Below are 23,572 nucleotides of genomic sequence, written 5' to 3'. Positions count from 1 at the left end.
ATAGTTGCAAGGCAGGAAACTGCCCTGCTCTGGGGTTCCCGCTGATTCCAGAAACAGCAACCTTCCTGTGGGGCCCCCTGCGGGGCAGTGCTGGCCTTCTCCCCTTTTTTGCCCTCAGAACTCACCTCCCTGGAGAATCTGGGAACATGTTCCCTGCCCCAGACAGGCCCGGCCTGAGAAGGAGCACCGTATCCATGAGCTTCCAGAACACCAGCCGCCTGCACTACTCACCGGCACTCGGTCGCATGAGCATTCCCGAAGTGTTGTTGAAGACCTACTGTGCGCCAGGCGCTGGGGACACTGCACTGAGCTGACCCGGGCTCACGCAACGGTGGGCAGCTGAGCGAGCTGTGGCCCAGCCCCCGACCCCATCGGTCAGCTAGAGCGAGGCCGGTCCAGGGAGGAGAGAACATGACATCATGTCACCGAGGCGTCTACCTGGGGCTGCCGGGTCGGGGGCTTCCCCGAGGCACTGAAAGGTGGATCTGCGCCCGAGAAGTTTCCTTCTCCACGGCAGGCTGAGACTTGTTAACTCAAAAGCCCTTGGCACCCACTTTTACATATCCAGTTGTTTTAAAAAGAGCCCAAACAAGTGGATTTCTAGCCATTGAGGGCCTGCGTGCTTTGCCCTCAAATGACACCAGCGGCTGCTAGTCCGTAAGACAGAGCCTCGTGTTCGTAAGACCCCAGGCCGCTGCTGCCCGCTGGAGCCTGGAGGGCCAGAGGCTCTGCCCTGCTCACCTGGATGCCTGAGCCCCTCTCAGAGGCCCTCCCGCCAGAGTTCCTGTGCTCTCCTCCCCTTCTGGATCGGGGCCCCACACCCGTAAGCCTCTGGACAGCCTCACCCTGTGAAGGATTTCCTTTGGGTGCGTCCCGGCCCTAGGGGCAGCCCCTAGAGCTTGTGTGTTCATGCCTCTTGAGGTCACATCTTTCCCCCCCTTGATCAGCTCAAGCCCCTGCACTCACTCCCTACACTCCGTCCTCTACAGCCGGATTATTATCCACCTCTGTATGCTCCCCGGTGCGGAGCACGGTGCCCTGAACCCCACCATTGGCTGCCACTGCCTGTCCTGGAGGGGAGAGGCGTTGCTTGGGTTCCCCGCATCACCTTCTGGGCACGGCAACCCAGAGCCAACCAGAAAGCAAGCCCACAGCCCACGGAGGGGGAGCAGGGGGCCCCGTCCTCCAGGCCCCCAGCTCCGTGCGGCAATCAACAGCCATCCTTATTAGCAGGCTTCCTCCCCGAGCTTCTTCCGCCGCTTCCGCTACCCGCTCGGCTAACAGGTCAGCTGCCACTTTGTGTTAAACTCCTTCTCGTTTATTACAATACCGGTTTTTTATTGACATGGAAATAAAACTTACAATCAATGAGATATTATGAAATATACATCAAAACAGAAGTCACCGGAGCTGGCGTTTTCATCTGTTCTCGGGAAGGAACAAGGGTGGGGGAGGCGGGAAATACTGAACATTTTTCTTCCCTATTACATGATGCGATTTTCAATGAATCTATAAAGAAAATGAAAACATAAATAGAGTAACCAAACAGAATGATCCTTGCGGCTGTCAAAACTTAAAACAGTTCAGTTTCCCTTTGATTTCTGTTTTAAGTTTTGAAAAGTACATAGATCATTCTCTGCTTTTGCTTTTTCTTTCTTCTCTCTCTCTCTTTGGTGGGGAGGCTCCTTCTTGAGTCTGGTCCCTCTGTAGTTCTGGGGTCTGCTGGGTTTGACCCTTGGCAGCTGGAGTGACTGAGTCACCAGATGAGTAGGTCGTTTATCCGTCCAGCCAATGGCTCCCTGTCGGTGGGGCAGCCCCCGGTCTGTTTCTTACTTCTCAGCAGTCTGGAAACGTGCCCCTTTGCTTGTTGGATGCCACATCAAAGTGGGTGCAGAGGTGTTTCTTCCCTTCATGGAGACAGCGGTGCGCTGGAGAAGGGGAGGGAGGAGCCCGTCCCAGCAGGTACGCCCCTATTGTGCGCTCTGTGCCCCTTGGCACCTCGTCTCAGGTATCTCGTCTAAACCTGGTCTTTCCACTCGAGGTGGGGATGGTCATCCCCATTCCATGAACGATGACAGACAGAGACTCCAACAGGTCCCGCAGTCACACGGTGAGGAGGATTAGAGTCTGGATTCAGACCCCGTCTGTCGGCACCACGTGGACCTGGGGAGGACCCCCCAGATGGCCTCACCGAGGGGCTCTCATTTTTCTCTGAAAGACTTAGAGCCCACTCTTCACAAGAAGTCTGACGTGGAGACCCCCATAATAAAGCACAGATCTTAGCGGCCGTCTGGCTGGTTCAGGAGGACGGCTTCGCGCTCCGGGGACCCTCTCCTTGCCGCCCACCTCAGGGAGCCGGCACTCCTCTCTGAGCCAGGGGCGACAGATGGCATTCAGCGGGAAAATCTCCTACACTGTCTCCTAGTGTGGACAAGGCAGGCGCCGTGGGGAGCAAAGTGGATGGACACCAGCTCCCAGGTCTCTGGACTCCCCGTCCAGTGCTCCTCCTTGCCCACGGCAGCCTCCCAAAAGCGAGGCCACAGGAGGCCCAGGTGGGAGGTGATGGGAAGTGGAACCCATCAAGTTCCACTGGCCCTTGACCGGCTTTGGAACAACTACCTCGGGAAGACCGAAAAGCCTCTAACAGACGTGCCTTCACCAGCTTCCGGCCATACAGGCCACCGGAGACAGCGACGAGGCCACACGGCCCACGGCTAAAATACTGCAGTTCCCGCTGAGACACTGTCTACCGCCCGCCACGCAGCCTCGTCTCTATCAGGAGGAGCAAAGTTTCCAACGCCTTCTGCCGCTGTGGGCTGGACATTTGCGTTTCTCTCCTTTCTCGTCCCAAAGAGAGAAAAGAGTTTCTTTTTTTTTTTTTTTTTTTGAGAAAAGAGTTTCTTAAGTTGCTCGGGTGGGAGGCATGGCATATCCTTCCTGTGGACTCACTGATTTTTCTTTTTATTGAGGCAACACTGACATGAAACTAACCACTAACCATTTGTCGGGGGACGGTTCAGCGGTGTTCAACGCACGCGGTGTCACGCGGTCACACCTCTGTTCCAAGACATGTTCATCACCCCAAAAGGGAATCCCATACCCATCCTCCTCTGGCCCTGTTCCTGGGCAATCACTAACCTGCCTCCATTCTCTGTGGATTTGCCTATTCTGGCCATTTCATGGAGACGGAATCACACACACTGTGTGGCTTCTGTGTCCGGCTTCGTTTCCCTTAGCATAACGCTTTCAAGGTTCATGCACGGTGCAGCGTCTGTAAGGGCTTCATGCCTTTTTTTTTTATGGCTGACTAATTGTTACTATAGATCTAGCACATTTTGTCATCTGCTCATCGGCTGACGGACATCTGGCTGGTTTCCATCTTCTGGCTACTGTGAGTAATGCTGTTGTGAACATACATTAGCTTGAACATCTGCTTTCAATTTCTCTGGGAGTCTACCTCGAACTGGAAATGCTGGGTCAGCTGGCAATTCTGCTTAACTCTTTGAAGAGCCATCAAGCGGACATAGGAATCTTCCGGCTGGTTCTCGGCATTCAACTCTGTTGAATGCAGAGTTGCTGATAATTCGAAATAGCGGGGAGGCTAATGAAGACCACTAGCTCGTACGCCTGCTTTTTAATTAAGAACCTCTGCTCAGAGCTTGCCCTGAGTTATGAAATGCTCCAACAAGCTTGTGAGCCAGGGACTCTCATTATACCTACTTTACGGGCTCAGAGGTTAAGTAACTTGCTCAAAGTCACAGGGAGTAGAGAAGCTGGAATTCCAACCCAGCTGGCTTGGCCCAAGATCGCCAAACTGTTAATGTCTCGGGAACGTTCCAAATGATTTCTTTTTGGCTCTGGAATGCCACAGGGTACAGGCTGGCAGTGGCGGCTCTCCACTTCCTAATTATGCCCGGCTCAGACTGTTCTGGAAACAAGCTGGCCTTCCTTGAGCCTGCCCCAGCTGTGGGTCTCTGGAGCGGGCCTGCTAGGGAGCCAGCCTCAGACCCCACCATGCACCACCCCCAAATCGCGTAAGTGACGTCTGTCCGGAAGAGCATGACGCCGAGGGACTTTTCTCCACGGCATTTAGCTTTGTTCCTTGTTTCTTCAGAAAACAGCTGGTTTATCAGGCCCTGCTCTGTGTCCACCGCGGTTCGAAGTCACCGCAGAAGAAGCCGCAGAGCGGAGAGGTGGTGTCGTCTGCCCATTTCACAGATGAGGGGCGTTGGGGTGCAGGCCACACGGGTGTAAGTGGCAGAGCCGGTCTGAGAGCCATGCCTGTGAGCAGAGGTGATCCTGGCTGCCTTCCTGGAGGCACCGTCTCTTTGAGGAGCCCTTGGTTCTGCCTGGGAAGAAAAGTTTCTGTGAGTTTGTTCCCCACGACAACGAGACCCCTCAGAGAGCGGCATGGGGCTGTCCATAATTCAGAGGACACCGGAACCAGTTTCTATTGCTTTCAGTAAAAAAAACAGAATCCAGATCATGGTGTTTTCTCCTTCCAGCGTCTCACGTTTGCCTTTTTCAAAAGGCTGCGCGTTTCCCCTCATCCACCGAACCCTGCTGTTGAGTTACAGGTCCCCGGAGGCCGCGGGCTCGGAGCGGCGCATCCATGCACTTTGCTGTCACCGACTTCTCCGAGTCTAATCACACATGAAGCTAAGTAGCAAATAAATCTCTCGCTCTCATAAGCCGCACAGCGAGATCATGTAAATGCAAATGAAGGACCTGGCTTCAAGCTGTCGGCGGGGGAGGGGAGGGAGCGCGGGGCCCCTGTCACCGTGACCGCCTCACCGGCAAGGCCCATCCATCAGCTGCAGGAACGGTCCTGGCAGCTCCGAGGGAGAAGGGAGCCCGGGCCGCCCCAGGGAGATGCAGGAGCCAGGCCAGCGGCGGCAAAGCACAGGCAGCCCGGGCCGGCCGGCCGTGAGAGCGGGGGTGGCCGGGCAGGTGCGGTGGGAACTCCCTGTGGCCTGAGCTGGAGAGCCACTGGGTAACCCCAACTCTCACCCCAGCAGCAGCCAAAACCACACCCACTACACACTCAGTGCGCCCCGGGGAGGAATCACAGGTGAGGAAGCAGTGGCCAGGTGAACTCAGTGACTTGCCCAAGGTCACACGGGAGGCGGCAGAGCTGGGGCTCAGTTCCGTGTGACATTAACAAGCCGGCTCCCTGGATCCTTATGCTCAGCCCGCGGCACCCCCCATCCCGGGGCAGCCAGCTCGGTCCCCATTATAACCCCTGCCATTGTACTAACGCAGGACAAACCCGTAACCGTGGCCCTTGGCAGGTGCACAGGAAATAGAAACGTGCGCTTTGACTCCGCCTTTTGACTCTTTCAGTAATAAAAGGAAACGCTCGGCACCCTTCGGAAGGCCCCTATGTCTAACCACACACCCTCCTGCAATCAGTTACGTTGTGTTTCCTCCCAGTATTTTTTTCAATGAAGCTTTTTTTTTTTTTAAAAAACACAGTCGTAACGGTAGTATATGTAAAATTCTGAATCCTGCTGGTTTTTTTTTCACTTGACATTATTTTATATGCCTTTGATCATATACGGATGTGGTCCTCCCATGTGTGTCTTTGTAGGATCATTATTCGGTGTTCAACTGCCGCTCTCACACAAAGTGTGTGGTTCAAAGAATCTGGCTTCTAAGACAGAGCCGGAGTCCTTTGACGCCTAATGTACCTTATTTCACATGATTGTTTATCTGAGGTTCTCATTATGGAAATAAATAAATATCCTCTATGCTAATCAGGGTCGCAATTTGCATTTATATTGTGCTTTTCATTCGAGGATCTTAAGTTGTTTTATAATAATGAACGATCCCTCCATGAGCGCAATGGTATGGGGTGTGCATATGCACGCCCGGGTATAGCGATAGACAGATATTTATTTAATAACTACCAGGCAATAACTGTGGGATTTCATGGAACTACACTTGAATGAGATGCAGGAAAGTGAGTGGAGGCTTTTCAGCTGTCGGACGAACACTCATTTGGTTCAGACGCTGGGCTAGAGGGTTAATGAGCTACATTCTGTCTGGTAGCTAGCAAGTGGGAGGGAGTCCACTATGGGGATTTCTCCGGAGGGACAGAGTATCTGCAGGAGGGCTAGAACCCAGGCACTGAGCTCCCAGACCCAAAGCCCATCTTGGAAAATGCCCTCTGTTCACTCGTCCGGAGTCAGACCCAGTTCGGGCCAGCCAAGAAATCAAGGCGACTGATTTCCCCCATCTTCCCCTCTTGGCTGGGAAACGGGCTGGTTAGGAATTTTCAAAAGTAGATCGGGTGGGAAATTCTTAGACTAGAAGTACAAGGCCAGCTCGCTTGTTGTGAAGTTGTCCCGTGGAGAACCAGCTCTGGCGAGGCTCCAGGGCTAGGGGCTGTCCTTCCGGCCCGCAGGTGACTTCAGAGCAAGGTGACAGCCTGAAGGGACCGCCCCCTGGACTTTCCCCTGGAAGCCCCAGTGGTCCTCATACCAGTGACTGGTGCACCGAGGGCTCTTCTTCGGGCTGGAAGGGGAAGGTGCCGCCTGCCCGGCCTGATCCTGATCCGGGGCCGGTGTCCAGGGCCTGGTCCTTCATGCAAGCATCGGCGGGAGCTGTGTGTCGTGCAGAAGGAGCCCAGAGAATCCCGGGACCCCTGGGACGGGGAGAGAGCTGGTTTTAATTAGAGCTGAGAGACGGGAAATAAGGCAGCAAGGGATGACATCTTAATGAGGTTTAATGAAGCTGTCTGCTGATGGGGACAGCTGTCACCCAGAGCTGTATTCCAGCCAAGCCACTTTGTGACAGGGCAAACTCAGAAAAAAGCACAGTTTGAATGCTGCTGGGGAGGGCGGGGTGGTCTGACGCAGAGCCCAGATCCTGCTCCCGCCTCCCAGCGCCTCTTGACTCGAGCACCTCGACGGCCACGAGGGAGCCCGGCTCCTGGGCAGTATTTCGGTAGCGTCCCACGTTTCACGCGTCCCTGCAGTGCGAAGCTGAGGGTGCCTGTAAAAGGACCTTGGGGATTTTGCAGGAGCCGCCTTAGAATTCTGCCCTCGGACACAGGAAATGCCAGGGGGGTGTACAGCTGCAGCTGGAAAGGGGTTCACCGGTCCCTTCTCTTCCTGAGCCTCGACTTACCCATGTGTCCACTGGTGATAAGGTGACCTCCCTCAGAGAGCTGCTGGGAGACCGGCTGTGGGGTCTGCACGTCTGAGAGAGCTGAGTGTTACCTCGGCTGCTGCATTTAATACCAGGGTGGCCTTGGGCAGGTGTGAAGCTGCGGTTTTCCCGTCTGTGAAGTGGGATTGACAGGGTTCAGGGAGAAGCACGAGAAGCTCTCAGGACGGTGAGCACTCAATAAAAAGGTTTCCTAAAAGGGAGCACATAACATGAGCTCATGGCAGGAAGGAGGTGCTCCGTAAGTGTGAATTCTCTTCCTCGTTCCTTTCTTTACTTCTGCAGCAAAGAGAGTGTGGTGGTTCCAAGGGATCCCGGTGTGGGGAAAGTGCTTACAGTCTTCACATGGCCCAACAGCCCAGCCATGCCATCTGCCCCAGGACCTTTGCACATTCCAGTCTGAGAGCTGTTGCCTCTGGGATGTCTCTCATCCTGTTCTGAGCTGGGAGGTGGGGGCAGGTAGCTTGGGGACCTACGTGGCTAATCAAAGCTGAGACGTGTGGACAAGCTCATCGATTTCATGGATATCAGAGCGGGGTTGCCATGGTGAAGCAGGTGATCAGCAATTACCTTGCATTTCAATAGCAGCTGATCTCAGATGTCTGTCACGACTCGATAGCCTGCGTCTGGAAGTTCAGGGTCAGGAGCTCTGAGCACCTGCTGGCTTCACACAGCTCCCCTGAGGTGCCCAGAGACCTGCAGCCCCCTCTGCCAGGCAGCTTCTGTCCGTAGGCTTCTAGAAGGCCTCGGTGCACAAGCGGGGGAAGGAGGCCCAGATCAGCGCCAGGCCCTTCCACCTCTGGCCCAATGCTCCTTCCTGCTTCCAAGAGGCCCCTCAGAGAACCTTGGCTCCCCACCCCTCCCTGGCTGACCCACTGGAATCTTCTTCAGGTCAGCTGTCTCCACAATGCCAAACCAAGGTCCGCGTCTGTCTTTCTTTTCCCGCCCACTTTTCCCTGACACGGTCAGGACTTCCTGTCGTGTGTGCAGGTCACATCCGGCCTCCTGGGTTTTCTGAAGCGGCAGCTCTTCCCACAGCATGAAGACAGGGACTTGACCTGGGGTCCTCCTGGGCCTAAGGCTACCCTGCAGGGAGGAAGGGCGGTGCCCGGAAGTCAAAGCCACGCCCCCTCTGCGTGAGCGGCAACTTGCCTGCAGAGCCCCGCCTGGCGCACACCGGAAGGTGAGGAATATTTCATGCCAACTGCCAAGTGGGTAGTTCAGAGCCAGCAAAGACCAGGTGGAGTCAGAAGTGGGTTCGAATCCTGCCTTGTCCGCACACGAGCTATGCGGCCAACAAGGCCCTAAAGCTGTCTGGGCCTCGGTTTTTCCACCCAGCCAGGACAGTAGGAATAACTTTGCAGGATGATTTTCAGCATTACAGGGGATGGGGATGAAGGAGCCTGGTGCGTGGTCACTGTGATTACAGGGGTCACTGGGGTCAGCAGCGTTGGCACAAGGTGGGCCCCTAAGCTCGTCTCATCAGTCAGCTGAGCTGGTCATGGGTGAGTCCACTGCTCCTCTGGGCATCTATCTGTGAACACAGGGACCCCAAGGCACTTGACCTCTAGACCTAAAGGACTGAGCTGCCAAGGGCAAATTTCAAGCATGGGAGTTTTGGGGGTGGGGGGAAACCCAGGAAAAGGTCAGGGAGCACGCCCGCCCTACTAGCCTGGACAGATGCTCTGCGCACAGCTCCGTGGTGTTCTGGACGTCGGCCCCGGGACCCTTTGGTGTCTTACAGGTGGCCCTCTTGGAGGGAAGCAAGGGAAGCCTGCAAGGGAAGCAAGGCCAGCTGCAGGGCTGGAAGGCTGAACCCCCTTCCCTGCTGAACTCTTGGGGAGCTCTACCCATTCCTGCCAGCGGATACTCCGGACTGGAAAAGTTAGAGCAAACGACAAAACCAACACTCGGGGAATTGCCGATATGAACCCAATGTCGCAGAAGCGCATAGCAGAGAGCCCTCCGGGACCTAACAAATGGCTTTTGCGTTGCTGCTGCTGTTTATCTCGTGCCGGGGCTTACAGGACGCTGGCGTGAAGGCGGTCTCTGTGTCGCTCGAGAACACATCGCTCTTTCCATCTATGGCCAGACGAATGGTTCTGAAGGAGGCCAGCAGGCAGGAACGACATCAGGTCAGGAAGCAGCGGGACCAGCACTCCTGAAGCCCCCTCTCAGCTGCCACCCCTGCCCTAAGGGCACCCGAGTGCACGTGCCTTGCGTGTCTGGCTTCTCCCATCCCACACTCCATGCAAAAGCTGCCGTGTGGTTGTACGTGGCTATGTCTTCATTGTTGCTGTAGTGTGGGATTTCCCAGCCTCAGCACTATTGGCATTTGGGGCCAGATAATTCTTCACTGTTGAGGGTGAAAACTGTATTGTGCATGTAGGATGGTCAGCAGTATCCCTGGCTTCCAGCCACCACGTGGAAGGTAGAACTCCTTCCCAAATTGTGACAACTCAAAATGTCTCCGACATCGCCAGGTGTCCTCTGGGAGGCCAAAACTGTCCCTGATTGAGCACGGCAGCTGGGGAGTGTTCTATGGAATGAATATGTCACAAGTTCTTTTATCCACCTATTGTGGCCATTTGGATGGTTTCCAGTACTTGGCTATTAGGAATGGAGGTGCTGTGAGCGTTCTCAGACATGTCTTTGTTGGACATGGGCACTCATTTCTGTTGGGTGCCCAGGAGGGAACTGGGTTGGATGACCAGGTAGGCATATGTTTAGCTTTAATAGATACTGCTACACAGCTTTCCACGCTGGCTGTTTATACTTCCCACCAAGTGCGTCTCTGTTCCAGTTGTTCCACGTCCTCACAAGAGCATTGAGTTTTTACTTTGCATTTCTCAGACGTTACACAACTTGATATATGGGTCTTGGCCACTTGGACATCCTCTTAATGAAGTGCCTGTTCAAGATTCTTGCCATTCTTCTATAGGATCGTCTGCCTTTTTTTCTTATTGATTTGTAGCAGCTCTTTATATGTGATGGATAAGTCTTTTGCCAGATATATGTATTGTAAATATCTTCTCTCACTCTATGGACTCAGATTTTAGAGCTAGAGGCAACCCGTGCTTGGTGCAATTGATTAGTGCTACTTTTCAGTTGCCCTTTTTGCAAAACAACACATTTCCTAGGGGCAAAGACTGTGAGTCTGCTTTGTTCACCTCGGAACCCCCAACACAGGGCTTGGTGCACAGTAGGCACAAAATAAATATTTATGGAGTGAAAGAAATTATGGGTAAACCTCCCATTGGGGTGGTTCTTATAGCCTAAGGCTTCAAAGCCCGCCGGCAGTCGTTGATTTCTGGGGAGCTCTTGGTCAAAAGCGCAGAGACAGGCACCCGCCAGCTTCTCTGCTTCCCTGCCCCACCCCCCTGAGCACCAGGTAACAGCCAGCGCTTGAGTCTGTCTGTCGTTTCTTTGCCAGCTGGAAGTCTGCCCACCTGCACCTGCCCTGAGGGAGGCGGGGGGCCTCTCCTGGAGAAGTCACATTTTAATTAACTTCCCCTGCAGTCACCGGAGAGGCCAGATCATTTTCATAAACAAATGAGAAGCCAGAGCTTTGTCTGCAGCTCAGAGTGAGTCTTGCAGAAGGAATTCAAAGCAAACCACGAACCACGCAGCAGAGGCTCCGGGCATCCGCCTGGAACCCCGAGCTCTGTCCCTCTCAAGGGGTGACGGGCCTGGGATTTGAGATGGGAAAGAAAAGGCAGAACAACGTGTAGAAGAGAACTGATGGGGTCTCCAAGGAGGCATTTCGTTCGTTCATTCATTCATTCATCCATTCCTTCCGCCCTTATTTACCAATGTCTATTGTACGCTGGGCACAAGGATAAAGGGGTGAGAATCAGGGGAGGAAGGGGCAGAGGGGCAGAATCTCTACACTTTCTTCTCAGTTTTGCTGTGAACATAAAACCGCTTAAAAAAAAAAGATCTATCTTTAAAGAGCTAAAAAAAATTAACCTTAAAATAGATAAAGACCGAGAGCACATTTTACCAGGGGAGACGAGACATTAAGCTGATCATCATGCAATTAATGACTTAATTACGCCGCTTTGTCATTTCTAACGGCTTCACTGACGTACAATTCACACTGTACAATTCACCCAAATAAAGTGCCTAAGCCAGTGTCTTTTCAAATATTCACAGACTTGGCCAACCATCACCATCGTGGGTTTTAGGATCCCTCTAAGCCATCACCCCGCACCCCGAACATTCCATTCCCATCTCCCGCCCAGCCGGAAGCCACCACTAATCTGCTTCCTGTCTCTATGGACTTGCTATCTGAGACATTCCACGTCAGTGACCACCAGCGATACATCATCCTCGGTGACCGGCTCTCTCCGAGTGTAAGCGTCACACTGTCCAAGCCCCTCTGTGCTGCGGAGGTACTACTGTGTGATTTTGAAAGTGCCCTGTAGGTAGAGCTCAGAGCCCCCTGATGCCATATGACAGGGAAAGTTGTCCGGACTGAAGGCAACCTGGAGGGCTTCCCAGAGAAAGAGGATTTTAGTCTCAGGCATTTATTGAGCACTTGCAATGTGCCACCAGGAGAGGGAAGGCAACACACATCACGCTTCTGGCTGCGTGGGAATTTATAATCCGCAGGCTGGCTTGTGGGTCTTTGTTGAACCGGTGGATCTGAACGTGGGCTGGAGACAGACGCCTTGGGCTTGAATCCTGGCTCGGCCACTTGTGCAAACTGTCTGATAGTCTGTGCCGCAGCTTCCTCATCTGAGAAATGGGGTGGCGATGGGGTCCACCTCACAGGGCGGTGGTGAGGACCCAGCGCGAGAAGCACAGGAAGGACCAAACGCTGTGTCTGGGACTCGGTGGGCATCCAGCCGGGGCCCGGTAAAGCCGAGAAGGAGATGATGTGCGCACCATACAGGGTAGGACCTCTGCCTCGGGAGCCGCTTGCTCCTCTGAAGAGGGGTGGTGTCATCTACTCGAATGACTCAGAGCCCTGGCTGGGGACCAAACACACCGGCATGTGAAACCCATCCCGTCCCTTGGGGGCCGGGATCGCGACCGTCTCTCTAGGCGTCCGCTTCCCTGTCTATAAAATAGGCCAGTCGTGCGGTCAGTGATAGGGCAGTTTTGTTCCTACAACCCCTTTCTGGGGGACAAGGAGGAGCTTGCCAGAGACCCAGAGAGTGAGGAAAGCTGTCCAGCCACTGGGAAGCCACTGGGAAGGTGATAGTGGGCCTTGTCACCGTAGCCCCACCTGCCGGTGAGGATTCGAGAAGGCATCGACGTCCCCATGAGCTGCAGGGACCGGGATACAAGCCATCTTGGGTAGGAACGAAGAGTCGAGTAGGGAAGGTGCTGCTCCGTCCCCAGAGGGGCCTCCGCGCGGATCTCTGACCCAGGCAAGTCCCATGACTGAGTGATGCCTGGTTCCAACCAGGCAGATCTGGGCTGGATCCCCCAATGCAGCTGCTCGGGGCGGGGACTTGTTCCACCCCCTCCACCGGACAAACACGCCTCCTCTTTCAAGACCTCAGGGGCCCTCCTGACTTGACTCTGCTCGCTTGTCCCTCGGCATGAGCACCCGGCAGGCTTCTCCAGCACGTGTCTCTGGGTCCCGCTCAGGGAGGGCTCTATCACCGCACCCTCGTGGCCCTCCAGGTCGCCCACAGGGCCCAGGGCCCCGCGAGCGTCCAGTGACTCCTGTTGCTGACTTTGTCCTGGGTGGTCGGTCTGGGGTCCCGCTGCTCACCTCCACTCTCTGTCTTTCCCCAACAGGCTGAGCTCGGGAAGCCCCGAGAGAGAAGCTGCAGTTTGCCGGGGGTTGATTTTAATTACGGACTCTACACCCGGGGGCTGGATGGAGGCGTCCCCGCAGGTGAGCCAGCCGACTCTGCAGCCCCAGGGACCCGAGCTCTCAAGCCGGGCAGGGGGCCGCGCTCCGGGGACAGAGCCAGGAGTCACGGGGTCTCACGTGCTGGTCCCACAGCACGATTCTGGTGGAAACCACAGTCGGGGCTTAGCCGAGACGGGGGTATCCAGGCAGGGTCCTGGTCGGAGTTAGCAGGGAAATAGCCCGGGCCCCAGCCGGGGTGGAACACTGATCCCGGGCCAGACTGTGCTCTGCACGGTGCGAGCTTCGAGCACAGACGGGCTCGGCGCCAGCCCTCTGATGGCCCCAAGGAGGTAAAGGCCGGGCAAACCCAGCAACTCAAAGGTTGTTCAGGTGCCCTCTGGGATCTCGGGGAATCCTGACCCCTCCCTTCCCAGCAGGCCAAGCAGGGCTGTCCCACAGCGGGCTCCGGGTTGGTGGGAAGGGACGCTCGCCCCAGCTTCTTCTCAGTCAGGCGCCCCCGGTGGCTTCACCTCCCAGACTGACCTCCGCTCCGTGGTGCTGTCTCTCCCTGCCCCCAGCCATCGGACACTGGAATGTGTTTAAGCAGCAGCCCACCTGCCCCCATGAGCTGACCCGGAACTACATCGCCATGAACCGGGGGGCAGTGAAAGCTGGCCTGGTCACCGCTCGGGAGAATTTCCTCTACCGTCAGCTCAATGACATCCGTATCAGTGACCAGGAAGACCGGCATGTCAAGAAAGAACTGCCCTCTCTCCCGCCAAATATGACGTTTGGGACCCCGGCACGGTAAGGGGGCTGGCACTCAAGGTTCTGTGCTTCACCATGGGGCGGGAGGGCGCGCAGAGGTGTCTGAATTAGGGAACAATGTGGGGGCATGACTTTTGACTCCAGGAAGGGGGGAGTGTTCCAGGCCTGGTCAAGCAGTGTATCTCACAAACCTCGGTCCCAGTGATGGGTTCAGCTGCAGACACGTAACCCATGTCCCAACTCTGGAAGGCAGGACATTCTACAAAGGCAGAATGTGGTTGCATGTCATCAAATCTCAACTCAAACCGCCTTGATTTTTTTTTTTATTATTTTTAGTGGACTTTATTGGCTTATATGATTGAAAAGCTCTGGGGTAGAGAGCTTCAGGCATAGCTGGATCTAGGCAATTGAGGGACATTATCAATGTTTGGAGTGTCTCTCCGTGTCTTGGCTGTGCTTCCCAGTCCTGGCTTCTTTCTCTGACATGCTCCTTCCTCATGTAGCAAAATGACCAGAACAGTTCCGTTCTCGGCGGGAAGGGCACAGGAACTTCAACAGAGACTCAAGATCAAGACTCTTTGGCCCAGCTTCAGAGCTTTGCCTCCCCAGGAACTAACCACACCGAGAAGGGATGGTGAAGTACACTGATTGGCCAGTTTTGGGTCTCATGTCTGTCTCTGAATCAACTGCCAAGACCGGGAGTTTCTGAGGCCCTGATGGGCCCGGCCGGATCCCCTGCCCCTTCTGGGAGGGGGTGGGGGTTTGGAATCAGTCTCTGCAAGTCGACAGGGGCAGGTGGTGGAAGACATGCGGAAATCAAGGTTCTGACCCCAGAAGGCGGAGAACGGAACTCAGCAGCAGATGGTCCATACAGCAAGGGTTCCTCACCCAAACGACGTCGCCGTACAAACCTCACAAAAGCTACTGGCATGTAGGCCTCGTACCATACAAAGAAACAGAAGTGCTCGCAGCTGCTGAAATGGCCTGGGGCCTCCAGCTGCCCCAAGCCCCACCTAGACAACCGAAACCGAGGAGCCAGTATCTTGGTCCGTCTGTGTGGACCAGGCCCCTTCCCCACTCCCATCCCATGGTTTCCGGATACGTCACTTCTTCAGGCTCTGCCCCCGAGCTTTATTTATTTATTTATTTATTTATTTATTTATTTATTTTTTTTTTTTTGTGGTTCCTTCTTTATTTTTAATTTTTCTTCTCATCGTGTTTTATTGTAAGATGTGCTACTTTTACACGTCCGGTTCGGTGGCATTAAGTACATTGCCTTGCTGTGAACCACGGCGACCACCATCTCCAGAACTTTCTCTTCATCCTGGACTGAAACTCTGCCCCCAGGAGACGGTATCTCTCTGGTCCTCCCTCCCCTCAGCTCTTGGTGGCTGGCACTTTGCTTTCCGTCTCTGTGATTTTGAGACAGCAGGTGCGTCCTCTAAATGGAATCAGGCAATATTTGGTCTTCTGTGTCTGGCTGATTTCATTCACCGTAATGGCTCCGAGGTTCATCCAGGTCCAACGCAGGTGTCCAAATTTCCTCCCTTTTGAAGGTAGAAAAATTCCCCATTGTATGTACACACCACATTTTGTTTATCCGTGTATCCATTGGTGGACACTGGGTGACTTCCTCCTTTGGGCTACTGTGAGTCAAGCTGCTGTGAACATCGTATGCAAACATCCGTTTGAGTCCGTTTTCAGTTCTCCGGGGGCATCTGCTCACGAGCGGAATTGCTGGGTCAGACGCGATTCTAGATTAAGTTTTTTAAGGAACTGCCAGTGTTTCCCACAGTGTGAGCCACCGCACTTTCGTGCCTTTCCCTGACTTTTCTCTCAACCCTACGGACCAAGACCCATTTGTCCCCAGAGTCCAGACCAGCATCTTCTCTGCGGGAAGCTCTCCCACCTCCCACGGACATCTCACCCCTGAAAGGCATTTCTGTTCATCAGCCTTCAAAAATGGACTGTGACCCTGAAGACACACTGGAAATTCATTTCTGGATGGATTAACTAATCATCTGCTCATCATCCTCTGCCCACCTTTGAAGTAATGCCCCCAGTCAGTCCCTCCACAGCAAGGCAAGGTCTCCCAAGACTGCCCGGAGTGCAGAGGGAGATACAGTCCCACCGTGCACCAGATCACTCGCTCCGTCCGAGCTGGTCGCCCATGTCTCCAAGACAGCACGGTGTCTGGGAGCAGCTCTGGCGAGGAGTGAGCCTGGGGTTCTAGTCCCGGCCTGGTCGCCAGCTATTTCCCCTCCGAGGCTTCCAGTTCCTCATCTGTCAGTCGGCTGTCACAGCACTCACCTGGCATTCCAGGGTTCCTGGATTATGTCTGGTCTCTCCGTCAATTTCCTTTGTCTTTAAAACCCTGTGCAGGGGGTCTGGATGGTTGCTTGCCCAGCTTAGGCAGGGAGACATGAACTGACCTCCCCGAAATGGGTTCTCAACCTGATGTGCTTATATTTAAAAACACAGGGGCACCTGGTGGTATAGTCGGTGTGTCTGACTCTTGGTTTCGGCTCAGGTGGTGACCCCAGGGTCCTGAGATCGAGTCCCCCATCGGGGGTCCCTCCCCTTATTTGCCTCCCCACCACTCTCTTTCTCTCTCTCCTGAAATAAATGAATGAATTTTTAAGGAAAAATTTTAGAAGACACAGAACATTATCCATCACCTAGCTCAAAGCCCTTATTTAAAAAAAGAAAGCAGGGGCGCCCGGCTGGCCCAGTCAGTAGAGCATGTGACTCTTGGTCTTGGGGTCACGAGCTCAAGTCCCATGTTGCCCATAGAGCTTACTTTTAAAAAAGATAAAAAATAAAATAAATAGGAACACCTGGGTGGCTCAGCCATTGGGCATCTGATTCTCAGTTTCGGCTCAGATGGTGATCGAGATCGAGCCCCGCATCAGGCTCCATGATCAGAGGAGAGTCTGCTTGTCCCTCTCCCTTTGTTCCTCATCCTTCCCCCCCTCAAATAAATAAATAAAATCTTTTAAAAAAATAATTAAATAAATAAGACCAGAAAGCAGAAGTTCAGAGAGGCAAAGAGACTTTCCCAAGCATGTTGTGACCAGACAAGAGCCAGATCTAGAGCCCGGCGGGCAGACTCCCCGTCCAGTGCTCGCTCCTCTTCTCCTTGCCTCCCCGGGACTGAGGGATGGTGTGGACGCCCATAGTTTCTGATCCTGGGGCGGTGTTATTCCATGTACAATGGAAAAGCTCAGCTGGGCTCCGAAAGGACATCCATTTTCATCTGGCTTTCAATATAAAATCTTAAATTGCTCTAAAGCCGAGTGGCTACAATTCCAGAGAAAAGACGTGATGAAGTACCAGCCAGATCTTCTGTGATGGTAAATGGGCTTTGCATATGCAAATTGAATGGATTTTAAAATGGTATTTAATGACAATTTTCGTAGCAGACGTTAACATTAATTGCACAAAAATGAAAATGCTGCATTAGGTTGCTGTTAGCAGCAAATATCGTGGCCATAAAGCTTTATCTTTATCAACAGCAGCCTTTTCTCATGTGACAGGGCAGCTCAGCAAATTGCAAGCAAAAGGGCTTTTACAGAGCAAAAATATCCCCCAAAGCAGCCCCAAATCAGCATCAATTCCGCTTTATTTCTTCGTAAGTGGAGGTTAAGTGGTTGCCGGAAAAGCTTTTACCGAGATGCCCGGCCTGCCTGCAGAGCCCCTCCACCTCGCCACGTACGTGCGAGAAGCAGTTAAAAGATGAGCACCCCTCACCGTAATGGGGCTATTACTTTAAAGTTATGGGGCCGAGGCCCATTTCCTAATGATCACCTTTTACAAGCCTCAATTGTATTTATTTCTTTACTTTAAAAGCATGTTAAAAAACCAAATCTGATTACACACGACTACCCAAGGAGTTGTTCGGGCGATTTGGTCCAATAAATAAATAGACAAAGAAACAAATGAGTGCTATTTACTCACAAGTACAGATATGTTAGAAAAAAAAAATCAAGTCCCATTTCGGACTAAATACACGGAAAACTCACTCTAAGCTGGGCACGCTGCCGAGCACGCCAAGTGCCGCACAAGAGACAATTCTGACCGCAGCTCTGCCCCCTGTCCCCCGACATCAAATCCTCTCGCCCTTGATGTATCTTACGATGGACAACATAACGGGTATGAGGGCGGCACACGCCTCCACCAGCCCGCCCCCTCAGAGCCCCCGTACCAGATGGGATCCAAACCCCAGTTTGGACTTATTCAGTTAGTCCCTTTCCAGTGAGCGGATTTGGTTTCCAGTCCACACCGATCTGTCGCCGATCGTCACTACATTGGAAAGGTACATTTCAGTCCATGAACGGCTGTGGCTGGAAGAAAGTGGGGCCCTAAGCAACGATCGGGAAGCAGAGCCCGTGCGGACGTGCGGTCGAGAGCGGGGGCCACGGCCAAGTCGACCCCCCGGCGATGTTTCCCCACGCGGCACTTAGAAAGCTTGAATGAGTTGCCACATTCGAAAAAGTCAGGGGATTTCATATACAAACCTGGATTTCCCGCTTTCCCTAAAAAGTCAGAAGCCAGGCGACTGAGGTCGGCACCCCTGCCTGACACCAGGGACTGGTGCTGGGAGGCAGGGCCCCGTTCGGACAGAATCCATGCACGCGTCTCCATCTATCCGTCCCCACTCGGCCTGGCTTCTCCTTTTTTTGCTATTTGTCTGGTCCCGGTGGACACCGAGTTTGCAGGCCCCCTCCCACCCCCCTGTAGACTGGACATGCTGATCCCTTGGGGAACTGCTGCTTCCTTTTGTCCTCTGATAGAGGTGGGGCACCACCAACCGAAGCTGCCCTGAGCTGAGTTTATGCGGCAGGCAGCCCTTTTGTGCACGGAATCGCTAATACTAATACCAAGCCTACGAGGCAGGTATCCGGCCTCGATGTATGATCCACTTCTCCGGCCAGGAAAGGGGGTGCAGCTTCAGGCTATAAGGCGGCAGAGCAGGCTTTGTACCCCGTCTGGCTGGCCGGCTTTGAAGACCACACCTCTCGGGCCAGGCATCTGGAGAGAGCCCAGGCGCGATGGCGCTCCCATCTCACCGTCAAATCTCAGACCTCAAGTCAGGGAAGGATTTTAAATTCTCATTACCCACGTGCAGGGCCGTAACACAGATCTCCAAGCTTGCTGTGACCCAAGGTCCACAGACAGATATGTCTGGAGGCCAGAAATGTAACTATTAAAGAAGCACTTAATTATTGATGCATTTTAATAAGTGTTTGCAAATGTTCACATGCCCTTGGCACATCTTAATTGTTACTGCTCCTAATTGGTCCAGCGTTGTCGATTGTGGGGAGTCAGGGATGGCGGGGAGGGGAGGAGCGGCAAGCGGCGGCAGCAGCTGGAGCTCCTGGCAGATTTGGGGCACCCAGGGCTCGGCCACTATCCTGCCTGGGGAGCCTTGTGGCACACGCAAGGCAAGGATAGCTAGCAGGAGGATCCATCCCTCCGTGGATGGCAAACAGCGCCCCCCCCCACCCTCCGCCGCGCATGTCTGTGTATAGCATGGGCCAGATGAACGGTAGGAGGCCCCTGCTCTGAACTCACAATGCCAACCATGTGTTATTGTTATAATTGAACGCCTCCCAGACACCCTCTCCTTAAATAACTCTGAACAGCTCAGTGAATGCCAGGCTGGGACTCTCACTTCCCATCATACAGAAGAAGAGACAGAGGGTCAGAGAGGTGAAGTTATTTGCCCGTGCCTCTGCACGGGGACGGGGACTGGTCTGGTCTAAACACTAGGGATGGTGACGGTGACAGTGACCTGCCTGCCTCACAAACACAGGAGGGAGGTGACCTGGGTGGAGATGTCACCCACGCCTTCTCTGCACTAGCGGGGGCTGAGACACAATCTGCGTCGCCTACGGGTATATGTAGAGAGAGTGGAAGACCACCCTGTCTGGATTTTTCTTAAAGCTTTACACTTACTCCGAACACAACGAGCTACCCTTCCGATGGGCCCCTCCCCTGCCCTCCCCCTTCAGTGGCTCCCCACCTCCCGACAAACAAACTCCTCGATGGGGCACCCAGAACCTTCACCGCACTGCCTGCTTTGTGCTCCTCAGCGTCCCCGGTGCTGACCACAGGGCCTTTGCGGAAGAGGTCCTCAGCAAACACCCGCCAAATGCACTTGGTTCCTCCACCAATTAGTCTGGCTTAGACCCACCACCCCCGTGCCGGGGCTGGACGCGCTCAGACCACGGAGAAATGAGAAGCGCCGCAAAGGCAGGAAGTGCCTCCCGCCCTCCGTCTGTCTGCGCGGCTGCCCGTCCAGCCGTCACAAGTGCCAGCGCCTGACAGAGACGAACGTGACGGATGGAGGAAATTTTACGGGCGGTTAAAAAAATGATTGCTGCCTGACAGGTTTTTTGAATCTTTCTGCCAGGCTGATTTATTTTACAAATGTACCATGGGCCCATCAATCTCGCTGGGTTATTTTGTTCCTCCCAGAGCTGACGGCCAAAATCCAAGCCGCCCACCCAAACTCCTATAAAATAATAATAAGCCCCTTCCCAGACGACCGACCCGGGGATCCACGACAGTTTCTGAGTGGGGAGACCAACTCCAGATTTATGGGTGGCCGGGAAGCCGGCTGAATGAACCCGGCCTGGCCGCCAGGGGGGGCGTGTGGCTCTCGCAAGGTCCCCCGCACCTGAACCGCACCTCCAGCGGCCGAGAAACCTGGCCCACCTGCTCCCGCCGCGGACAGTTAATAGCTCTCTGCTTCCCTGGACACCCTGGTCCTGGAGGCCAGGGCCAATGCCAGTTTTTCCACTGCTACTTCATCAGAGCCTGGCACACATAGGAACTCAGTAAGTATTTGTTGAGGAGAAATACGGTCCAGGACCTTTGAGGGCTTTGAGACAGAGTCTTTGAAAGTGAACACACACAGTCCGTTGGAGGCCGGAGAGGAGGCGGTAAAGCCAGAGTCTGCTCTGTCCCCTGGGCTTGATGTTATGAATCAATATCAATAAGGCTGTCTGGAACAGTGAATGTGTCCCTTGGTCTTGTTACTAGAGGTAGCAAGTTCAGCACAAGGGAGGTGACCTTCCTACTCTGTTCTGATGCTCAGGTCACACTTGAAGCATCAACTTAAAAAATATGAGGCATCATACACTCAGGGAAGGCCCATAAACAGGAAGGGGTCCAGAGATAGCAGGATGGGGGGGGCTGGCATGAGGGACAGAAACCACTGTGTACCAGGAACGTGACAATAAATGAGGACAGTGGAGGGGCTTTGTTCTCAGAGCCTTGAGAGAACAAAACGAGGACTGGTGTGTGTGTTTGGAGAGCGGGACTGTGGTTCACGAGGCAGAGCCCTCGAGAAACAGCAGACGGGGGCACCATCTCGTGAAATCCCTCCAGCAGGGAGGGGCTATATCTCCATTTTACAGATGAGGAGACTGAGGCCCAGAGAGTCCCTCGCCTGAGGCCACACGGCCAGTTGGTGACAGAGCCAGGATCTGAGCCGCTGTCCATACCCACAGCCTGCAGGCTTCCAGGAGGCTGAGCCAGGGCCTGGATGAGGAAATCATCTCTCAACATCCTGAACCGCGTCCGCAGGGCTGCCCATCTCCAGGCGCGTCCTCGGCCGAGGGATGCCATTTGCGAACAGCAGCGACAGTGGTCAGTGCCGCTGCTCGCGAGCTCTCCCCGGGGACCAGGCTTTCCACAGAGCGACTCAGTGTGTCCTCACGGCGGCCCACCACTTCCACTGACCCGCAGGGAAACTGAGGCAGGGAGAGGTTATGTCCCTGTAGCAAGAGCTCACAGGTGATAGTGGAAGCCTGGGGGGTTCAGGTCCAGATGGTTTACTCTAGACCCTCGTGCTCAGGCAGGTGCTGGCTGACACCCCAGACCTACGCATCACTGCCAGGCCGGGTCCTGGACACCCCAAACTGGGTCCGACAGGGGCCCCTCCTCGGGGGCAGCCTGCTTCCGTGGACCTGACCTGGGGGCCTTTTGTTAAAAGAGGCCCAGGCAGGGAGAGTAGCTGGGAGGAGGCGTGGGGGGACAGGTCCCCTCCCCCTTCCTCTCTGGGACCCCCGCCCGGCTGCGTCTGCTCCTACCTCTCGCCCCTCCCCAAACTCTGCTCACTCCTTCCTCCAAGGCGGCTTTGTTGCCAGAGCCAGGAATGAGACATTTTTCATGCTTTGCCTTTTTTCCCTCTCTGCTCTCCTGCGGCCCAGACAGAGATTTATTCCGGGCCCGAGGCTCTCGGCATTCGGAGCAGGGAGGGCTCAGGGAGGCGCTGATGGGCCCATAATGGATAGGGCCGTGCTCCCCCGGGGCCTGGCCCTCCCGAACCCCATCCATCAGGAGCGGCTCCGTGCCAGGGTCAGCGCTAACGAGGCCGCAGGCCGCTCCCCCTCAGGGACTCCCCAGCTCCCGCTCTCCCGCTTTTGATTTTTCCAGAGCTGGGCCTCGCCTGCCCGCGTTGGTGGCCAAAGCGTGGGAGTGGGCCTGGCGCCTCGGCCTCCGCAGCCCCAGCCTCCACACGGCTGGAGGGTTCGCTGGGCTGTGCCTGGCTCTGCCCCTCAGTGACACGGTGGCCCCTCTGACACGGGGGCACGGAGGAGCCGGTCCCGCGGGGAGAGCCAGTTTCGAGCCCAACACAGCACCCCAGCCTGCTGCCGCGCAAGACCCCCGCGCCAAAGAATTCAGAGCCTACAGCGTGTCGCTGAACATGTGCTCAGGGACCAAGGCCGTCCCTTTCCCTTTTCTGGTCTTTCGTGCCAGAAAACCAGGTGCCTGCCGGTTCCAGTAAAAATAATACCAGCTTCCGTCTCGCTAGCTCCTCTGGGACCTGGCACAGGGACGGGCCCTCCGTGCACAGACTTGCCCCCGACCTTCAGAATGACCCTTGAGCAGCAACACTCTTTCTACAGATGGGGAAACTGAGGCCCAGAGACGCTTGTCTGTGATCACGTGGCCAGAGAGTGGGATTTGACGTTGGAGGTCCTATCTGTCGCTTCTGTCCTGTACCCTGTGCTCACTCAGTGCCCGCCCGTGCTGGGCTCACGCCGGGTGTTCGGGATACCAGGAGGACACGGGGCGCAAAATGCAACAGGACACATGCAGTTTCGGGGGGGAGGGGACAGTGGCGGAAGGCGCAGGGAGACTCTGGGCCCTGCCTGGCTTTGCTCACTGCCGTATCCCCAGCGCCTAGCACAGGCGGGGGTAGGTGCTCAGTGAGTGCTGGTGGCCTGACTGGAAGGGGGGAAGGGCTGGCATGCTTGTGATCGCTCCCCAGCTGGGACACAGCCAGCACGTGAGAGGAACAACTTCTTCCCTGGCTTGGACCTGCTGGGCTCTGGGCTTTGATTGTCAGCTTCCTGGGGCTTCTGGAACAGATCACCACCAACCTGGTGGCTTCACACGACAGAAATGTATTACCTCCTAATGTGGAGCTGGAAATCCAAACTCAAGGTGTCACAGGGCCCCCTTCCCGCCGAAGGTTCTAGGCGAGAATCCCTCCTGCCCTCTGGTGGATCCGGGCGTCCCTGGGCCCGTGGCTGCGTCCTCCAGCCTCCTCTCTCGTCTCACACCACCTCCTCTCCGCCGTGTTCGGGTCTCTCCCTTTTTGTCTCCAACAACGACACGTGTCCCTGGATTCAGGGCTCACCCCAATAATCCAGGGTGATCTGACCTCAAGCTCCCAAAGCTAGTTACGTCGGCCAAGGCTCCTCTCTGACTTCAGGTCACACTCATGGGCTCTGGGGTAGAAGGAGGACGTATCTCCGGGGGGGGGCCCCCACCGGTCGCCCTACTGTGATCATCAGGGTGTCTTCC

At 54.9% G+C, this 23,572-nt stretch overlaps 1 protein-coding gene across 1 annotated transcript in view; it reads left to right on the top strand.

The window, feature by feature from the left end:
- The window catches only part of CFAP77 (cilia and flagella associated protein 77), a 123,408-nt gene that overhangs the window by 59,284 nt on the left and 40,552 nt on the right, over positions 1-23,572 (top strand). Inside the window, exons 2-3 of the mRNA XM_046021724.1 lie at positions 12,925-13,024; positions 13,561-13,789. Coding sequence (XP_045877680.1) covers positions 12,925-13,024; positions 13,561-13,789 — 329 coding nt within the window. The remainder of the gene's footprint in view (positions 1-12,924; positions 13,025-13,560; positions 13,790-23,572) is intronic.

This window comes from Meles meles, chromosome 11 (genome assembly GCF_922984935.1).
Source record: "Meles meles chromosome 11, mMelMel3.1 paternal haplotype, whole genome shotgun sequence".
NCBI lineage: Eukaryota > Metazoa > Chordata > Mammalia > Carnivora > Mustelidae > Meles > Meles meles.
This window is presented reverse-complemented; position numbering and strand designations above follow the sequence as displayed.